The sequence below is a fragment of the Leptosomus discolor genome, chromosome 7 (genome assembly GCF_034619465.1).
Source record: "Leptosomus discolor isolate bLepDis1 chromosome 7, bLepDis1.hap2, whole genome shotgun sequence".
Taxonomy (NCBI): domain Eukaryota; kingdom Metazoa; phylum Chordata; class Aves; order Leptosomiformes; family Leptosomidae; genus Leptosomus; species Leptosomus discolor.
Window position 1 is genome coordinate 42,159,554 of NC_141397.1, and position 17,942 is coordinate 42,177,495.

Genomic DNA, 17,942 nt, shown 5'->3' on the forward strand with positions numbered 1-17,942 from the left:
CTGCTCACAGAAGAGAGCACAGCGGTGTCCTGCATCCCCTCCTGATAGCCACCCCTTCCTCAGACTGCTATACCTTTGCATCTGAAACCATACTGACCAAAAGGACTTCAGCGTGCCTTTCTAGCACTTCTCCTGAAGCAAACGAAAAGTGAGATGATCTGTCAAGGCAGGGGGAATGACTTCAATAAAAGCTAGAATTACTTGTGCTTCTAGAACTGAAACTTTTTTTTTCTTAGTTTATGAAGTGGGGCTAGAATAATGTTTGCTTTTTAAGTGGGCTGCTCTGTGAGAAATTGTTGGGGATAGCCTGACTGAAGAAGATGAAATTGGCCTCGACAACATCCCAGTATACCCATGAGAAGATGAAAGAAGTGGATGAAGAATGTTGTAAAGAGGTTTGAGGAAGTGATAAGAGACTGAGCAAGAAGAGACCAAACAAGTGAATACCACAGAGCAGAAATTTGGCAAGAGAACAGTAGATGAAGTGGGAAATACGGTAGGAGCTCCAGCCAATCAGTATGTGAATAGAGGCGAATGGACAGAGCTATTGAGCGAATCATTTTAGCAGCCTTAGTGCATGAACAGGTGGACAGATAAGAAAAGTTATAAAAAGGTATGTTTTTTCTGCTGCACCATCTCGGCCATCTTGGCTTTTGTAGCTTAATAAAGACTGCCTTCTTGCATATACTCTTGTTGTGTCCTGTCCCAAATGCGACAAGAAGTCAGGATGAGTTCCTTAATAGAGTTAAAAGAGAATGTAATTAGTCAGCATTAGGATGCTTTAATAATTTAGTATTTAATCTTATGAATGGTAGCATTTGTAATTTAGCTTATGTAGCATTGTACTGACTCAGAGTTCCTGCAAAAGCAAGCTACTTCTTGAATTATATAACACTGCGAAATCTCCCTTTCTCTTGCTGCATTTTCTTGGTAGAGTGAAGCTATAAAGTCTAAAATACGTTTGTCCATCTTGTGAAGACCTGTGGGTTAGGATATATGTTACAAAGCAAGTTTTCATACAGCTGACTCTGAAAAAGCAGGGAGTCTTCTCTGCTGTTGCATTTGAGAAAGAATTGCCCAAGAATAGGCAGTAAGATACTTCCCTTTTAAAAAAAAGTTAGCTTTTTCTTTCCTTTGTCCTGTTCATTGTGTTAAGCATCAGGACTAGATTTTTCTTTGACAGTATTGCTGGTGTATCCACTGCTCAAAACTTCTTAATGGAGAAGGCTGTTGGTCTGGTGAGAGCATAGAGCAGGCAGCGTGTGAACCAGTTCCTGCTTTAGCTGAAAGTAGATTTCAGACTAAGAAGGAATATGCCAATTTTGAGTGGGCATTTAAGTGTCTAAAAGGCTTATGTGGTGTTAATGTGTTTGGTGCTGGCCCTTCCATGTCTGAGTGACAGCTTTTGTGGGACCGCAGGGCTTATCTGAGGAAATACTTGCTCATCCCCAGAACCATGAGATTCTTCCATAATAGGTTTTTTTTCCTTTTTTTTTTTTTTTTTTTTTTTTTTTGCAGGTGTTTCTTGAACTCTACAGCATATCACAGAACTGTTGTGTTTTGGGATATCCTGCTTAAACCCTTGGAAGAAAATCTACAACAGCCAAAAATGACCTGAATTGGAGAGCTGCTGCATTGTCCTCAGGTAGTATGTTGGTAGTTCAGTGGCTTCTCAGTACCACAGCTTAGCACACCTTGCTTTCAGCAAGATGATCAAGGAGGGAGTTGTCGCTAGGGTCTCCCTAGGATGGGTAGTGGTCTGCATGTGTTTGCCTTCTGAGTAGCACTGGGACACCTCGTGTCTCCATACCACTCCCATGTTCTTGGACACATCCTAGAGGAGCCATGTAGGGAAATGAGCCACTGCCCTTCTGTCTTCTGTGGTCTAGTGTGCTGCGCACAAGGTGTTTATGCCTCAGCATGTCTTTCCTGCACCAGCCCCTTTGCTGCCTAGGTTGAGCTGCCCTTTGGGTATTCCTGCTATTGAATTGCCCCCTTTTATAATGTGATGGCAGCTAGAGGTGTCTGTTAATATGTGCAAAAGAGGACAGGAGTACTGTACAACAGGGTCTGGCTTTGCGATCTCCAAGGGTAATGTACCTTGAGTAATGTTTATCAAAGTGCATTTATGAACCCAAACATTGCTCAGCCCACTGCAGATTTACAGGAGTTTCCTGTGAAGTCACCAAGTATGTCATTACCAGGCTGGTGAAACTCTTGCTGTTCATGAACTCACAGCTTTTATTTCAACAGTTATATACTCATTATAAGCTTCGTTAGTGTTCATGCATATAGTCAAGTAGAAGCTCAGTTCCGGAAATGCTGGTGGTGGGATTTGGATATTGGCTGGCTGGGATGGGAGCTGGAAAAAAAAGGAAAGTGGAGGCTTACTCTGGTGCTGGTATGATACTGGCTATGTCAAGCTTGACTGTCACTTGTGGAAGGGAATGGTAAAATGGGTTGAGTGGCAGTGGCCTCAGATCACTGTTACATAGCATGTGATGGCTAATACCCTGCTCAAGTCTTTCTGTTTGATGTTTGAGCACTTGGAAGTGAGATCCTTAAACAGCCTGGAACTTTAAATTATCCCTATGTTCTCCCTCCCCTCCCGTTGCCCACACACTGATGTTTGTACACATGCATGCCTGTGCACGCAGCCCTGACGGAGATGTGTTCCGCTTTCCCAGGACCAGCTTCCTGCCCTGTGTTCAGTGTCCCATTTGGATGCACCGTACACTATGGTTCACATCAATGTGTTGAGAAAATCCATGTGTGTTCTTGTGGTGATACTGGTAGCACTGACAATTTGCCTGTGGAGAGAGACAAGAAGAAGCTACTACGTTCCTTTCAAGACTGAGAATGATGATTTGCAGGGTCACAGGACTTCAGAAAAACGGAACACACTTAAATCACAGGGTCTTTTCCATGAAGCACCTGGTGAATTGGGTCAGATACCAAAAACGTGGTTTGGTAACCACAACAGAGTAAAAGGCAGCACCTCTGGAACAGCTGAAAAGTTCAAGAAAGCAGCAGACTCTGTGAAGGTATGGGATAAGGACAGTTCATCCAGAAATCTCATACCCAGGTTGCAGAAGGTCAGAAAAAACTACCTGTCCATGAACAAGTACAATGTGACTTACAAAGGGAAGAGGAACACGGCTAAACTCAGTCCAGAGAAGCTGCTCTGCCAGCTACGGGACAGGGTGAATGTGACCATGATACAGGGATCAGATGGTCCATTTGATACCTCTGAATGGCAGCAATACCTACCAGGGAAAAGCCTCAATGAATCAGTGGGCCGCCTGGGTCGCTGTGCTGTCGTGTCCTCAGCAGGGTCTCTGAAATCATCTCATTTGGGACAAGAGATAGGTTGGTATCTTTCTATTAGCATAAATTCTAATAACATTGTTTTATAACTTAGGCCGAACAGAAGTAACTAGTGTCATGCTCTTACCAATAAGTCTCTGGTGTGGTCACAGAGGTGTTTAAAATAAGTTGAAATATTATACTTCTTCTGAAGTTAGTGAACGTTACAGCCTAGGAAGTGATGGGAGTAATGATCAGATACTCTCATCCTCTCTCACTGTACACACCACACATTGTAGGCTGCATTATAATGCCCTAGATCACAATGCCTGGGAGCCTTAGCTGTTGGGCAGACCAAAACAGGCAAGCCCAAAGGCATGGAAGGGTTGGGCTGAGCTGAGAGGACATGATATATGCGCGGGTATTGTATTGTACTAGTCCTTTCAATTTTAATGATCGTATTGGCGTTATTCAAGGGTAGTACTAATACAGGATACCAGAGAGAGGTCTTGGTTTCTCAAGTGTTTGTTTCTTGAGATGGTTTGGTGTGGGCTGAGTAATGCCAATGCGCTCATTGCAGTCAGCAGTCAGAAAACTTTTCATTCAGAAGGACCCCAGAGAAGTAATAAAAGAAAACCCTAAAGAGAAGAAACACCACTGGACAAATCCTTGAGCAATCTGCTGTAGTTGACCCAGCATTGGGCTGAGGGGCTGGACACAAGCAATCTTCATAGGTTCCTTCCAGTTAGTGATGTTGTAGTTCTTGTGCATGGCTTTCCAAAAGTGGCACTGCTTTGTTGTGAACCATAAGGCAGTGGCTGAGTTTGAGTGGCCCAGACCACCACAGAAAAGCTTTACAGGGCTTTCTTTTATCTCTTCTTTAGACAAAGTTTGTGATGCTTTGCAAAGTCTTATCTGACGATATTTATTGGAGGTTAATGCATTAATTAATAAATGCTGAAGCATTGGTCTTGTACTGTGGATTATAAAGCAGCAAGTTTTGATACCAAAGAATTTTGTGTCTTTAAGAAAGCAGCGTGCAGGGGAAACTAGCTCTTCAGCTTTCAACTCAGGATTTTGTGCCTGGCAATAATTCTCCTGTGCCTGCAGTTCCCTCAGCTTTCTTCATTAATTGTTGATTGAGGGTCAGTTATGATTCGTGCTTTGCTAAACTGCAGCTTCACTAAGGAGAAGTTTTAAAGCCTAGGAGTTTTCTTTCCAGTGGAAATTGCAGACTTCAGTGTGTTTGTAAATTGTCTGTTGGATCAGGTCCCTTTGGTCTGCACTAAGCTGCAGATAGCCTTCATCCTCTGAAATAAGCAGATGGATAGATAGCTTTTAGTACATTACTCATGGACAACTTGGGCACAGCCTTTAGAATCATAGTCCCTGAATGCTTGTGGGAAGGTCAGGGTTTTGTTTTGGTACTTGCTCAGTTCTCCCCCAAACTCCTCTGTGCTCCACAGAGCAGGTGGACAGGCACTAGAATGAGGTTGAACAGTCTGAAGTGTGTTAAAATGCTAAGAAAAAGATTGGGGTGGTATGAACCAGGATAGCATTGCCTTCTGGTAAAAATTACAGGAGGGAGTTGGTTGATGTAATTGTTTCCGCCCCTTAGGAGTGTTTAAGGCCAGGTGGGTCAAGACTTGGGAAGCCAGTTCTGACTTTTCCTTTTGAGTACTTGTCTTGGCTTGTTTAGGTGCCTATTGAAGTTCAGTAGCTAAAGATTTCCATAGAAATGACCTTGTATTGAATGCCCTCCCCTGACCAGCCGGCTTGTGTCCAAGGGTGTCTCTGTTAGACTCCAGCATACTGATAAAAATGCTTGCTCCTCTGTAAGGAGACCCTCTCAAGAGCTGAGGGTGGTGTTTATTAATGCAGTCCATGCAAGTGCTGGATTCGGTATCAGAGCAACCAAGAAGTGCAGTGGGCTGTGCTGTGGCTGCAGCATAGCTGAAAGGATGTCAGATGAGAAACACCATTTCATTGTTCATACGGCTGGTCTCTGAGCCTGTCCCTGAAACTGAAGCACCAGATTGTTCCAATTCATAAGGGATGGATGCGGGAAAGGTCACTGTGTAATGTGCCCGAAGTGAGTGCCGTTAACCCCTGCTTGTGTCTCTGGCTTGTGTTCCTCGTGCCTGGGTTGCAGACTTTAACCCTTCTGCTCAAGCAGTCACTTCTGCTAGTGATTCTGCAGAGTTTTGGGTACTCGCAGCCTTGAGCTGGGCAGGGTGAATATTGAAGGATTCAGGAGCATTCAGTGTATTTGTGTATTTTTTTTTTTTTTCCCAGTTTTGACCTGGCATGTTTCCATGTAGCAAAAGCAGTGGTTTTGTTGGGGGAAGGTGCCATAAAGATACTAAATCTGGCAGGCTTAAAATGAAGCATTTGTGTAGATGAGCACAATGGATTTCTGAATTATTGTTACAGGAAATATTTATTCTGTGTAATCACAGTAAGATATCAAATAAGCAAGTAGTCAATGTAAGGGAGGCTGGCAGATCAGAACGGGGAGAAGCTTGTAAACAAGCAACTTATATCTTACTGGGCTCTTGGTGTTATTGGAGGTTGTGATGTGCCAGTGGAAAATCTGATACCGAATGCAGCACGACCACCTTGAGACAGAGTGCTTCAGAGAGCCAGCTACTCTGCCTGTGCAGTCATTAAATACCCTTTTAAAATGCTAGTTTAGGGTGTAATAATGTTTGGTGCCTGGCTGAAGTTATATGGGGAAATTATAACCCTGTACTCCATTGATGGTGCAAGGTAGGACATGGAGTTAAAGTAACTGCAGAGCTGCTTCTCAGCATGAACACATGATCTTCAGAAACATCACCTTTCTGGGTTTTGTGTGTTGCTTTGGAAGAGCTCTAAACAAGATCCACTTGTCTGTGAGAATGAAGTAGCTGAGAAGCTAGTATTCACTGCCAGTGATTACTGATCCTCCAGCATTGCTTGTGAGAACACCCCTGTTTTCAAGAAAATGGCCTCAAAATGACCCAGTTCTGGAGCAGGCGAGCCCTTCTGCCCTGGCTGGGGACTCTACAGTTCCCCCTGACTGCAGCTGCTGTGAGCTGTGGTTGTGTGGCCTCAGTGCAAAGGCAGGGAAGTTGGTCCTGACCCTCTAACTCAGTGCCTCTGATCATATGAAAGATTTCCTGTCCAAATCCAGCCAGTAGACATGGAGAAGGCAGGGTGCCAAGCATGACTGCCTTCTGTGCTGCAGCAGCCTGGCTTTGTGGCATTACAGCAGTGTGGCTAGTTGTGCCGAGGCAGAGGAGGGTGCTGGAGGAATGCTGTGCTATCTTAAGAGATGATGCTAGCAGAGGAAAATTCAGTGAATGCCAAGACGTGTAACAAGCTGTGCCTGTTAAATGCACAGGGGTGTTTTTATTTCTGTAACGTGGGAGGTGTGCTGGCAGGCTGAAGTCAGCTTTGCTTTCCACTGTGGTTGTTATACACATTTCTCAGGCTGGTCAGCCTCCAGGCTGGAAGAGAGGATGCTGGCTAACCATTATTTCCTAGTTCCTTCATTTGCAGCCAGCCACATGGTAAATTAATTGTATATCAGTCTAACTCCTGGTGAAATGTTTGGAAGAAGAAGAGGGAGAGGGCAGGAGATGCTGCACTCCTCTGTGCAGAGAAAATGCTAGGGCTGCTCTTTCAGTCCTCCAGCAAATTGCAGTTTAAAAAGAGTGGATTTTTAAAAGTGTATTCATCATGAAGTTAGACTAACAACTTCTTCCACAGAATCTGAATTGGTACTTCTAGTTGTTATGTGGAAAGCCAGGGACTGGCCAGATTGTGTTAGAAATGAAAGTGAATAACCTATTATGTGTCTCTTCTATCACTCAAAAACCAGTTGTTAGCTCACAGGTTTTCACTCTGTTTTGCTTTCAGACAGCCACGATGCAGTCTTGAGATTCAATGGGGCTCCTGTCAAGGGGTTTCAAGAAGATGTGGGGCAAAAGACCACAATTCGTCTTGTGAACTCCCAGGTAGGTCTGACGAACCTGTGCTGAATGGGCTAAGCATGGCAGAGCTGTGTTACCTCCCCTGTGCTGCCTGGGAGCTGAGCGGCAGGCTGAAATAACAACATCTACAGGGCTGCTGGGTTTATCTGCTGCTGGGAGGTCTTTAAAATGAAGTTGGGGAGACTCTGTTGCTTTCCATCTGATTTTCTCCTGTCCCTGGCAGATAACCATAGGGTGAGAATGTCTTTCCTTGTGACTGGGGACAGTTGATAAATCTGAGAATACTGCAGTTAAACTAGCACATGCTAGTGAACCTGCAGTAACCTGGTTGCTGTTTTCAGCAGGCACAAGGTAATGTGATTTTTGTTTTGGCTCGAAACCTCTTTGTTAGTACAGGAAGGCCAGCTGCACGCTTGCACCTGTGCTTTGGAAACATTAGGCAGGAACAACAGCACAGCTTAGCTAATACTGCTCAGCAAACTGCAGTGTGCCCAGAGACAAGGTGTGCCTGCCCCAGAGATGGGTATGAAGAATGAAAGAAACTTATTTGGCTTTTAATAAAAGAACAATACTTCTTTTCTGCCCAGTGATGCCACAGACTTTGTAGATAACACATTAACCAGCGCTGTTAAATGGCTGAAGACAGTTGGCAAAGAACTCTCCTTTAGAGCTGTGGCCTGCACGCAGCCAGGAGAGGTTCTGGTGGGTGAGTCAGAGGGTCCAGGACCTCATTGCGGAGCATGGCAGAAAGTACCTTTAATGCAAGCCATTGCTTACCAAGTTAAATTTTCCCTGACTCTTTGAGAGCTCTTTCTAGGTATGAGGCTGTTCCTCTGCTGAGTTTCTCTGGACTTCAGTAGGCTTTGAAGCAGATTCTTTAGTGGTTAGGACCATGTCTAGCAATACATTAGCAGGGTTAGTATGCCACCTGTTCAGGAACCAACCCACAACAGAAACCATTTCTGCTCTAGGTACTTCTCTGAGAGCGTTTGCGCCCTACTTCCATATAACTGTTAACCTTCATGTTTGCCCATTTCGAGGGGAGAAATTTTCAAGAGTAGACATGCAGAGAGAAGAGGAAATCACAGTAATGTGTGCTGGTGAGGGAATGGAGTGGGACCATCATATACCGAATAGGCCAAGAGTCATTGGATGAAAGACCTGGTGCAGCATTGCAGCACAGAGTATGAGCACCTCCTCACCCAGGAAGAGGGGGAGGAGGCTGTTAGGCACATAAAGACTGAGGGGGTGCGTGGCGGAGAGATAGAGAATTGAAGCATAGCTTTTATACTCCAGAACCAAAAAGACAATTTTCTTTCCTCACCCTAAAGCTAAGATTTATAGACCTGGGCTTTTCTCATCTGCTCCTGTGTGAGGAGTCCATTGGTCTTGCCGTGTAACAAGGTTTGAAGTTTCTCAAAGCAGCAGCAGGAGTTTGGGCATCCTCTTCGAAGACAAGATGTGGAGCTAGCTTGTAACCACTTCCCCTAGTTCATTTTGTGTGTCTTCTGAAGTATGTTCTTGCTTCTTGTGCTGTTGCTGCCTCTTTCTGCTTTTGGGTCCCACCTTCTCCACTTGATACCATACTCTGTTCTGCTGCTTGCTGCATCTCAGTTCACCTGTGTTAAACCACCAGTCAGATGTGGGACAGTTTGTCCTTTCTGAACCAGTCTGGTTTTAGCAGATATATCTGGCTGCTGATATCCTTCTTCCTCTGCACTGTTTGACCTCTCAATTTTTTTATCTTTCCCTTCTGTGTGTATTTTTATGATGTCAGATAGGTGTTACCACTTAAGAAAACTTTCTCTGGAGGATGTGTTCATTGCCAAACTTCACATGATATGAAGTCATGTATGTGACCTGTGTGATACCAGGGTTATCTGCACAGGGAGTAGGGTAACTGTGTGATTGTACAGCTCTGATAGAGCAGTAATAATGCTCCCTGTGGATGCTCTTATTTTGGACAAGTGTCGTTTTAGCCATGTCATTATAGTGCTTCTGTTCTCCATGCAGATCAGCCTGCAGCCATGGGGGACGTTTTTAAACTCCTACCATCCCCTCTGAATGGAGACACCAGCTTAGAAAACTTCAATTACAGGGAGAGAAAAATCATTTCAGTTTTTAGAGGCTGAAGTTAACTCAAAATGCAGTGTTGATCTAGCTGCTGAACAGGGCAAAAGATGCTCTCCCTGTGAATAGTGCAGGAGTCTCTCTTTGGGAATTTCTAAGCTGAACAGCTCTAATTGCAGTCCCTGTTATCTTCAGAGATCACTGGGATGGGAGCCTCATTTTCTTCTGTGTTTTTATTTGCACTTTTAATAGTTCGGTGCTGTTCTTATTGTGGTGACACCATTTTAACCTTCTTGTTAGTGGGGTTGCCCGATTGGATTTTGTTTCAGCTTGCTGCAGGAGCTGTGCCTAGCCTTGCAGAGAGCTCTCACAGGCATCAGGTACTGGCTGGACAAGCTGTAATTTGTTCTTGTTCTGGGTTTGGCTTTTCTTACATTATAAGTGGTCACTGGGAACAGGGCTGGGATTGTGGCTTGGCTACTTTTATTTTGACTCTTTCTATTGATCAATCCTCGGTCCATTGAAGGAAATGGGATGTTCTGAATCTAATCTGTTAGAACTAGTCTGTATTGTGTAGTATGCCTTTGACATGTGCGGCAGGTGGCCCTAAGTTGCTTAATAATAAGATATTTTCCTGTAATTTGCTGACCGGCCTCTAGCATATCTCTGGGGATGGATGGTTTTAACAGTAGAGTGGGGTATCTTGTACATCTGTGTGCACAGGGAAAGATTAATAGATTGATACTGGCAGGAGGGGGAGAAATTTGAGATTCCCAGCTCTGAGGATAGGCTTGTAGGTCTACAAGCTTGGTAGTTGTTCTAAATATAGAAATTCTTTAACATTGCTGTGGTTATTTTCTTAGACCTTCACTTGTTCTCCACTTCCTTTAATGTCATATTTTCCTGCAGTCTTACACAAGGCATCAATTTGCCCTGGGAAAGCAGTCATATCTTGCAAAAATAAGGGCTGAAGGGTGTGCAGGGGGAGTGACAATGTCATTCTGTACGACACAACTCCTTTGTGCAGAGCTGACCAAGGACCAAAGTACCTCTCTCCTCCCAACCTTGTTTACAGTTCTCCTTGGCTGGCTCCTTGCTGTCATGGAGAGCATTCTCTGCTTTGGCTGTGTTTGCTGTTATTGATGCTAATGAGTCTCTGGGGAGGAAGAGAAAGGAGGTGGTACATTAGTGGAATGGAATTAAGATTGTGATGGGAAAGGGGAGCATGTTTAGATTACAGGGCATTGGCTGGAGTAGCCAAAGAGAAGGAACTTGTTTTAATACGGTCAATAAACATACCAGGAGGGTAGGGGCTGTATTGGCAGGATACTTGCTAAACAGTGAATTGGCTAAAGAACAAATTAACTAAGAAATCAATAGATCAGTTAACTAATTAGGATCAAAAAGCTAGGCAAGACAAATAAGTCATGTAGAAATTTAAATTAATTTAGCTACTTAGAAAGAAATAGTCGCTATTAGATGACTGCAGCAGTGGGCAAGGGAGGAGCCACAGATGTCATCTGTCTGGACTTCTGTAAGGCCTTTGGCATGGTCCCCCACAACATCCTTCTCTTTAAACTGGAGACATATGGATTTGATGGGTGGACTGTTTGGTGGGTGAGGAATTGCTTGAGTGGTTGCCTCCAGAGGGTGGTGGTCAACAGCTCGACGTTGAGATGGAGATCAGTGAAAAGTGATGTCTCTCAAGAGTCCGTACTGGGACCAGTGCTGTTTAAAACCTTCATTAATGACATAGATGGTGGGATCGAGTGCACCCTCAGCAAGTTTGCAGACAACACCAAGCTGAGTGGTGTGGTTGACACACCTGAGGGACAGGATGCCACCCAGAGGAACCTGGACAGGCTTGAGAAGTGGGCCTATGTGACCCTCATGAGATTCAACAAGGCCAAGTGCAAGGTTCTGCACCTGGGTTGAGGCAATCCCAAGCGCAGTTACAAGCTGGGGGATGAGTGGATCAAGAGGAGCCCTGTGGAGAAGGACTTGGGGGTGCTGGTGGATGAAAAGCTGGACATGAGCCAGCAATGTGTGCTTTAAGCCCAGAAGGCCAACCATATCCCGGGCTGCATCAAAAGAAGTGTGGCCAGCAGGTCAAGGGAGGTCATTATCCCCCTCTACTCTGCTCTGGTGAGACCCCATCTGCAGTGCTGTGTCCTGCTCTGGAGTCCTCAGCATGAGAAAGACATAGACCTGTTGGAGTGAGTCCAGAGCAGGGCCACAAAAATGATCAGAATACTGGAGTACGTCTCCTCTGAGGACAGGCTGAGAGAGTTGGGGTTGTTCAGCCTGGAGAGGAGAAGTCTTCAAAGAGATTTTATTGCAGCCTTTCAGTACATAAAGGCTATAATAAAAATGGGAGCAATCTTTTTAGCAGGGCCTGTTGTGATAGGACAAGGAATAATGGTTTTAAACCAAGAGGGCAGATTTAGGTTAGATGTAAGGAAGACACTTTTTACAATGAGGGTAGTGAAACAGTGGAACAGGTTGCCCAGAGAGGTGGTAGAAGCCCCATCCCTGGAAACGTTCAAGGTCAGGTTGGATGGGGCTCTGAGCAACCTGATCTAACTAAAGATGTTCCTGCTCACTGCAGGGGGCTTGGGCTAGGTGACCTTTAAAGGTCCCTTCCAGCCCAAACTATTCTATGATTCTAAACAGAACAAATTGGCACTAAAGGTATCTGAGGATCCAGATTCCCCCAGCAAACAGGTTAAGTGGTGGGTAGATAACTAGTAGTGCCAAGAGCCAGTTCTGTGGTGTGGGGAAGGAAATGGCAAACATCCTGTGGCTGTGGAGGTGCTCCCCACCTGGTTTCTTATCCCTTTGCTTTTGTGCCTGTCACAGCTCTCTGTGGGTCTGTGTGCCTCTGCCAACTCACATGGCTTTGCTTGGCTGACCTTTACTTTCTCTGATGCTCTGTCTCTCTCGAATCCTCATTTCACGCGTTTCACATCAGAAAAGTTTCGGAAAGATTTCTAGCCTTTAATAGAAACAATGAAATGAGAATAAAGCGCCTGGTTCCTTGTCCTGTTCCTGTCCCATTGCAGTGCTCCATTGCACTCATACCTGGCTAAGGGGTGGCTGATGCCAGCTGCTGTGCTCTCTCCTTGCCTCTGGTGTCCATGGACCGCAGGCAGAAGTTCACACCTGCAGCGTTGCGCACTCCAGCTAACAAGTGGCCTAGATATTTTAGCTACTGTAAAGAAATGAAACCAGGCAGTACACGTGGTCAAGGCCAAAGCCTAATCCTGCTCAGAGTTAAGAACAGATGTGAGGAAACCCTTTTTGCTTTTGGAATAATTTACATCTGGGCTGGCCAGAGAGTCCTTGTGTTCTGGTTATGGGGACAGCTGGGAAGGTAGCCTGCTGCTGCGGGCAACTGAGATTCTCAAGGATAAATTGGCCAGCTCTTAATTAGATCTGTGGAGAAAATCGGGACAAATGGGAGCTGATTTTTATAATGATGCTCTTCTTTAGCAGATGTTTGCAAGCTGTGCCTGTACAGGTTATACCTTTGAGTGGGGAGGATAGATCAGTCCCTGTCTCATTTGATTCTGACTGTTTGCTTTTTGCTGTAGGCCTGGGTTACCCTTGGGTGTCAGGAGCTGTAGAGGGCAACCTCTGTTTGAACCACCTGGGTTTGTTCATTTGGGAAAGTCTCTGGTGGAGCAGTCTCTCTCCACTGATACTGTCTCCAGCCTGTGTGCTTTGCTGTTGTGGTGCTTTCCTTCTCATTGCTGCTCTCAAGAGATTTGTACCTCCCTTGCCCAAGTTGTGCCACCCTGCTCTGGAGAGGTGAGGTGGGGCTCACTCCAAGGGTCAGCTGGGGATGCCATGGTCTCCTGTCTCTTGCACTGGTGGTCTTGCAGCAAGTTGGGCAAGCGCTGAGCCCTGGCTGCCTGAGTTCGTGCTGCTCAGGAGAAACCACATGCGTGCAGACTCATTATGGTTCAAATGAAGGTTCTTGGTAAAGCCAACCGTGTTTGCATTAGGCTTTTCCTGGACTGTCCTGGTGACTGGTAGCAACTGATGTTCCCACCTGCTTCTGGTAGTTGTATCCATCATACAAGCTGGGTCACTCTGCGGGTCCTGGCCTTATTTTATTACTGAAGATGGATAGAGAAATCCTTGTAAAGCATTTTTCTTGTGACTCTCCACTAAATCTTGTGCTGCTAGATAGGACTGCTGTGGATGTTGGAAGGGAGGCATCACTGTGAGTTGTGTCTTTGCCTGCATGCAGTAGGGCATGCTCAGTAATGGGCAGTGGGGTGGCTGTGGCTGTCTTGAGGTATGTTTTACTGATTGGCTGCCTGTTAATTCTGACACCATAGTGCATATTATTGTGTTTATTGTTGTTATTCAAGCTTGTAACTGTTGAGGAGCAGCAGTTCCTGAGGGAAGTACTATATAACACTGGAATCTTAATTGTCTGGGATCCAGCACCGTATCATGCAGAAATTCATGAGGTAAGGCTGAGTTTTCTGTAAATAAAATTAGATTCATATTTTGAATTGCATCTGTTAACCCATTTCCTCCTCATATGGTCAGTCATTCATTTTTAAGGCCATTCTTGTTTGCCTCTCCATTATCATGGATATATCTGTATGTACTTCTGAGAGTATCCCATGCATGGGTGCTCCTAGGGAAACACTTGCCTGTTCCTGGTCACCGTGAAGGGCCTCAGGCCAAGTGTAGTTGGTCACCACCTTTCCCATGGACTGATGCTGCAAGGAGGAGGTCACTACTGGCTGCAGCAGTTGTCATCTCATCAGAGGACAATCTCCTCTTTCTGACAGTTGCTGTAAGATTTGCTGATGGTTGATGCTTGGATATTTCAAGCGCTGTTCAGATATGAGGCTTACTTGATGTGTTATGAATGGATTGGGAAACCCTCTCAAGAGCTTAGCAAATGTCTCCTTGCTGTGTCACCTAGACTTTCACTTGTGGATGGTGCAATCCCTCTAGCATTCACTTTTCTTTTTGAGTAGAAAAGGTCATTATTTGATAAGTGATGAGCTTTGGAGGCTCAGGGTGAAAGCAGGTAGGAGTGAACAGTCCATTCTGTAACTGAGAGGTCTTTGCGTTCCTTTCTCTGGACTACATTTGCTATTTTCTCGCTGATGTTTATTCTTGTGTCTAGTCCCACACCTCCAGGAGACATGAGGGTGTATGTACAGCAAGTTTGAAAGTCAGTAAAACCAGGATGGGACATTTTTAGCATAGGAAAAAAATCTCAGAATGACTTTAAGAAAACATAAACCCTTCCTAAGTGTTTTTAATGAAAGGGGGAGTTTTAGGATGGAAGTTGTCTCAGCCTGGTTTAGGAGGTTGTGTTGGGGATGCTTGTCTGCAGAACAGGATGCTTTGTGTTCCAGTGTGAAGAGGGTTCAGGGTCTGTAACATTTAAGGCAGTTCTCAACTCACCACAATGACTCGAGGGGCAGATAAGGTGGTGGGGGACAGTGAGTGAGTGTGTGTAGATAAAGCAGGACCTTTTCCCTCTGGCAGCAGCAGGTTCACTCAACCTCGTTTCCTGTTGGTTATGGGAAAGAGGTGGCTAGAAATAAAGTCTGATTTCTTGTTTCTGTTTTGCAGTGGTACAGAAAACCAGACTACAACTTTTTTGACAGCTATAAGTTGTATCGTAGTACACATCCAGAGCAGCCCTTCTATATCCTGAATCCAAAAATGCAGTGGCAACTCTGGGATATTCTGCAGGAGAATTCCCTGGAGCATATTCAGCCTAATCCACCATCATCAGGAATGCTTGGTAAGATAATTGCCCTCTAAACTTTTCGTTCAGTTTGCAGGCAGGAACTTTCCAGGATGTGTTTTTTCAGAGACAACTACAAATTTATGGTGCTTATCAGAGTTGCTTTTACAGTGTTTGTCTTATGCCAAAATTTAGGCTTCCTGTCTTTAAGTTAGCAGCCCAGTTGTGTTAAAGTCAGCGGTTTGCAGCACTCCTCTGAAACAGCAGTTACAAATATGGCCTGGTTCCATGTGGAAACAGGAGAGCAGATTGCAACATCAAGATAGTCTCTAGGATTTCTAGCTTCTAGTGCCAGAGCAGCTCCCACGGAGTGTGAGAGGAAGGATACGGCTCCTGCAGGCTCAGATCTTGTCAGGCAAATATATCTGGTTACTGCAGATGAAATCTAAGTGCTTGCCTGTTTATGCTTTCCATGTATAAATATGGAAATATATATATGGAAAAAAAAATATATCTAAAGACTTACTGGGAGTTTGGGGATGGTCAAACTGAATAGTTGCCCTGAAAAGTAGTGATATTCTCCCTTATTCAGCATGCTAATGTCTTGTTTGTCAGTATGCTAAATCCAGCCTCTCGGTGAAGGGGTTCATTTTACATTCAGCTATTGCAAAGCTTTTCCTTCCTATTGGAGAGCAGATCTCATGACCAGCTGAATAAAAAGTGAACTTCTGAGGAAGTTCACATGTATTTGAAGTTACAGTGTAGACTGTAAAGTGTATGGTCTTATTTGCCACGTTGTTGTCCAACTGCTGTGCTTCAGCCCTTCCTCTGCTCCCGTCACTGCTGGGGCACAGGCACCCTTCTACCTCTGTGTAAACAGAGTCACTTCTTACTTTTACCAGTCAAATGTCTAGTTTTCTAGACTCTTACCAGCACCTAGTATGTCATTTCTGGGATGTGCAGAACTACTGTGTAACAGCACAACCAATGACTTCAGCAGCAAAATTTTTAAGCGTTAGGGACCTGAAGGCAGGCACTGGGCCACATCAGACAGCAAATGCCTCTGGGGCTTAACTTTGGGCCAAGTTACCTGCTTTGTAAAACAAGTCACCTTGCCAGACTCTGGGGCACAGATGAGTTCCAGTTTGCAGCTCTGGGTTTCCTGGAAGGCCTAAGCATGAATGAAAATTATCATTTGAAAAGGTGGATGGAAACGTGTTTAAATGCACCTTAGTTAAACAAGTGGTTTCACGAATGAGTGGTTCTTTGATGGGTTGTGTCTTGTAAACGGTGTTCTTCTGATCATGAATTTTCTGTCATATTATACATCCGTTCTATTTCCCTTGTATATTATTGCTGTTTCTTGCACTTGGAAGAAAAGTAGCCAGTAACTATGGCTTCCTTCTGATCTGGCCAGAAAGTTGACAGGTCTGTGCCCAGCACTGGCCTGAGTGTCCTCAAGTAGTTCATGTGCCTGTCAAAAGACACAGGAGGGCAGCACTGCTCTGCTGCGGGGGAGCTGGGGGAGCCTGAAGAGCAGAGGCTAGGTGAGCCATCTCCAAGCACAAGTGCTTTCACATGCCCTGCATTCAGAAGAGGCATGTGGGGAAAAAGTGGAAGTCTCATTGCTGCTTACCCAAGCAGATTTGATATGGGCTGTTTGGATCAGCTAATTCTAGTACACAGTTGGCAGATGCCAAAGTTTCCACGAAGGTCACGGAGAATGGTAGCACTCTTAAAAATTGGTCTTTTATCATGGCTGTCACTGTAAACAACCTGCTGTAATCAAGTCGATTATATGCTTTGCAAGATAGAGCTTCAGAAAACAGCCCTGTCTGGCCAGACTTGTTTTCTCCCCCACATCTGAACGTTCAAAAAGGAAACCCTTCCCCTTGGAGCTAGATGCTCCTTGCTGACCGCCTGTCTTGCTGGAATGTTTAATCATGTATCTGGTTTGACGAGTGGATGTCTGCTTTCTTTCCTTCCCTAGGCATTGTGATCATGATGACACTCTGTGATGAAGTGGATGTGTATGAATTTCTCCCTTCCAAACGGCAGACGGACATTTGCCACTATTACCAGAAGTTTCATGACCGTGCCTGTACCATGGGAGCTTACCACCCGCTCCTGTTTGAGAAAAACTTGGTGAAGCATATAAACCAGGGCACAGATGAGGACATCTATGTTCACGGGAAAGTTACTTTGCCCGGCTTCCGAAACGTGCATTGCTAGCAGATTGTTTTTTAGTGTGTTTAAGATTTTTTTCATGACTGTTGAAGCACTTTTTAGATCAGGGTTGTCAGATTTATTAGGTCTAAGCACTGGTGTGTTTTGACAGCTCTTCCATGTTGCAACACTTGCTCTTAGGACTTTTGTTGCCTAACTTCTCCCAGTTGTAAGGCAGTGTTAATATATTGCGGTACCTCCACATGGTATCTGCATGGGCCGCTGCAATAAATTTACTCCTGGTGGAGCCAGGCTCATGCAGCAAGTGGATATCTCTGTCTTCATCTCAACTGATGATGGTGTACGGGAAGCACAGGAGATGCTTTTTAAGCAGAGATTGCACAAGTCGGGATCAAATGACAAATATAGTTCGGTTTGCTTCAAAGGGGTTATGACAGCCAAAAACCTCGTCCATTGAGAAACAAGAGAAATAATTTAAAACTTGTTCCCATAGTCCTAGGAGCTCTTCGGAGCAGGGCTGATTTATGGAAACACTGTCAAAGCTGTGTACTGATAAGCTAAACTCCTAGTCTGAAAAATTTGATTTTATAAACAGTTTGTAAAATAACCATGGCAACTTTCTTTCAAATTGTAAGACTTGTGAAACCATTTAGGTGGCATTTTTGGCAAAGGAA

At 44.8% G+C, this 17,942-nt stretch overlaps 1 protein-coding gene across 1 annotated transcript; it reads left to right on the forward strand.

Annotated features, from left to right (window-relative positions):
- The first annotated feature begins 2,723 nt into the window (after nucleotides 1–2,723).
- ST6GAL1 (ST6 beta-galactoside alpha-2,6-sialyltransferase 1) lies at nucleotides 2,724–17,604 on the forward strand. Its single transcript, XM_009951922.2, has 5 exons — nucleotides 2,724–3,369; nucleotides 7,210–7,307; nucleotides 13,733–13,834; nucleotides 14,964–15,138; nucleotides 17,072–17,604. The coding sequence occupies exons 1-5, from the start codon at nucleotides 2,739–2,741 to the stop codon at nucleotides 17,311–17,313; spliced, it is 1,248 nt and encodes a 415-aa protein (XP_009950224.1). The 5' UTR covers nucleotides 2,724–2,738; the 3' UTR covers nucleotides 17,314–17,604.
- Nucleotides 17,605–17,942: the final 338 nt, after the last annotated feature.

Bases quoted from the DNA above. Each gene is read 5' to 3' on its own strand.
- ST6GAL1 (XM_009951922.2), top strand. From the start codon at position 2,739: ATGGTTCACATCAATGTGTTGAGAAAATCCATGTGTGTTCTTGTGGTG. The intron at 7,308-13,732 runs GTAGGTCTGACG...TTGTTATTCAAG, and splicing joins TTCGTCTTGTGAACTCCCAG to CTTGTAACTGTTGAGGAGCA. The intron at 13,835-14,963 runs GTAAGGCTGAGT...TCTGTTTTGCAG, and splicing joins ATCATGCAGAAATTCATGAG to TGGTACAGAAAACCAGACTA.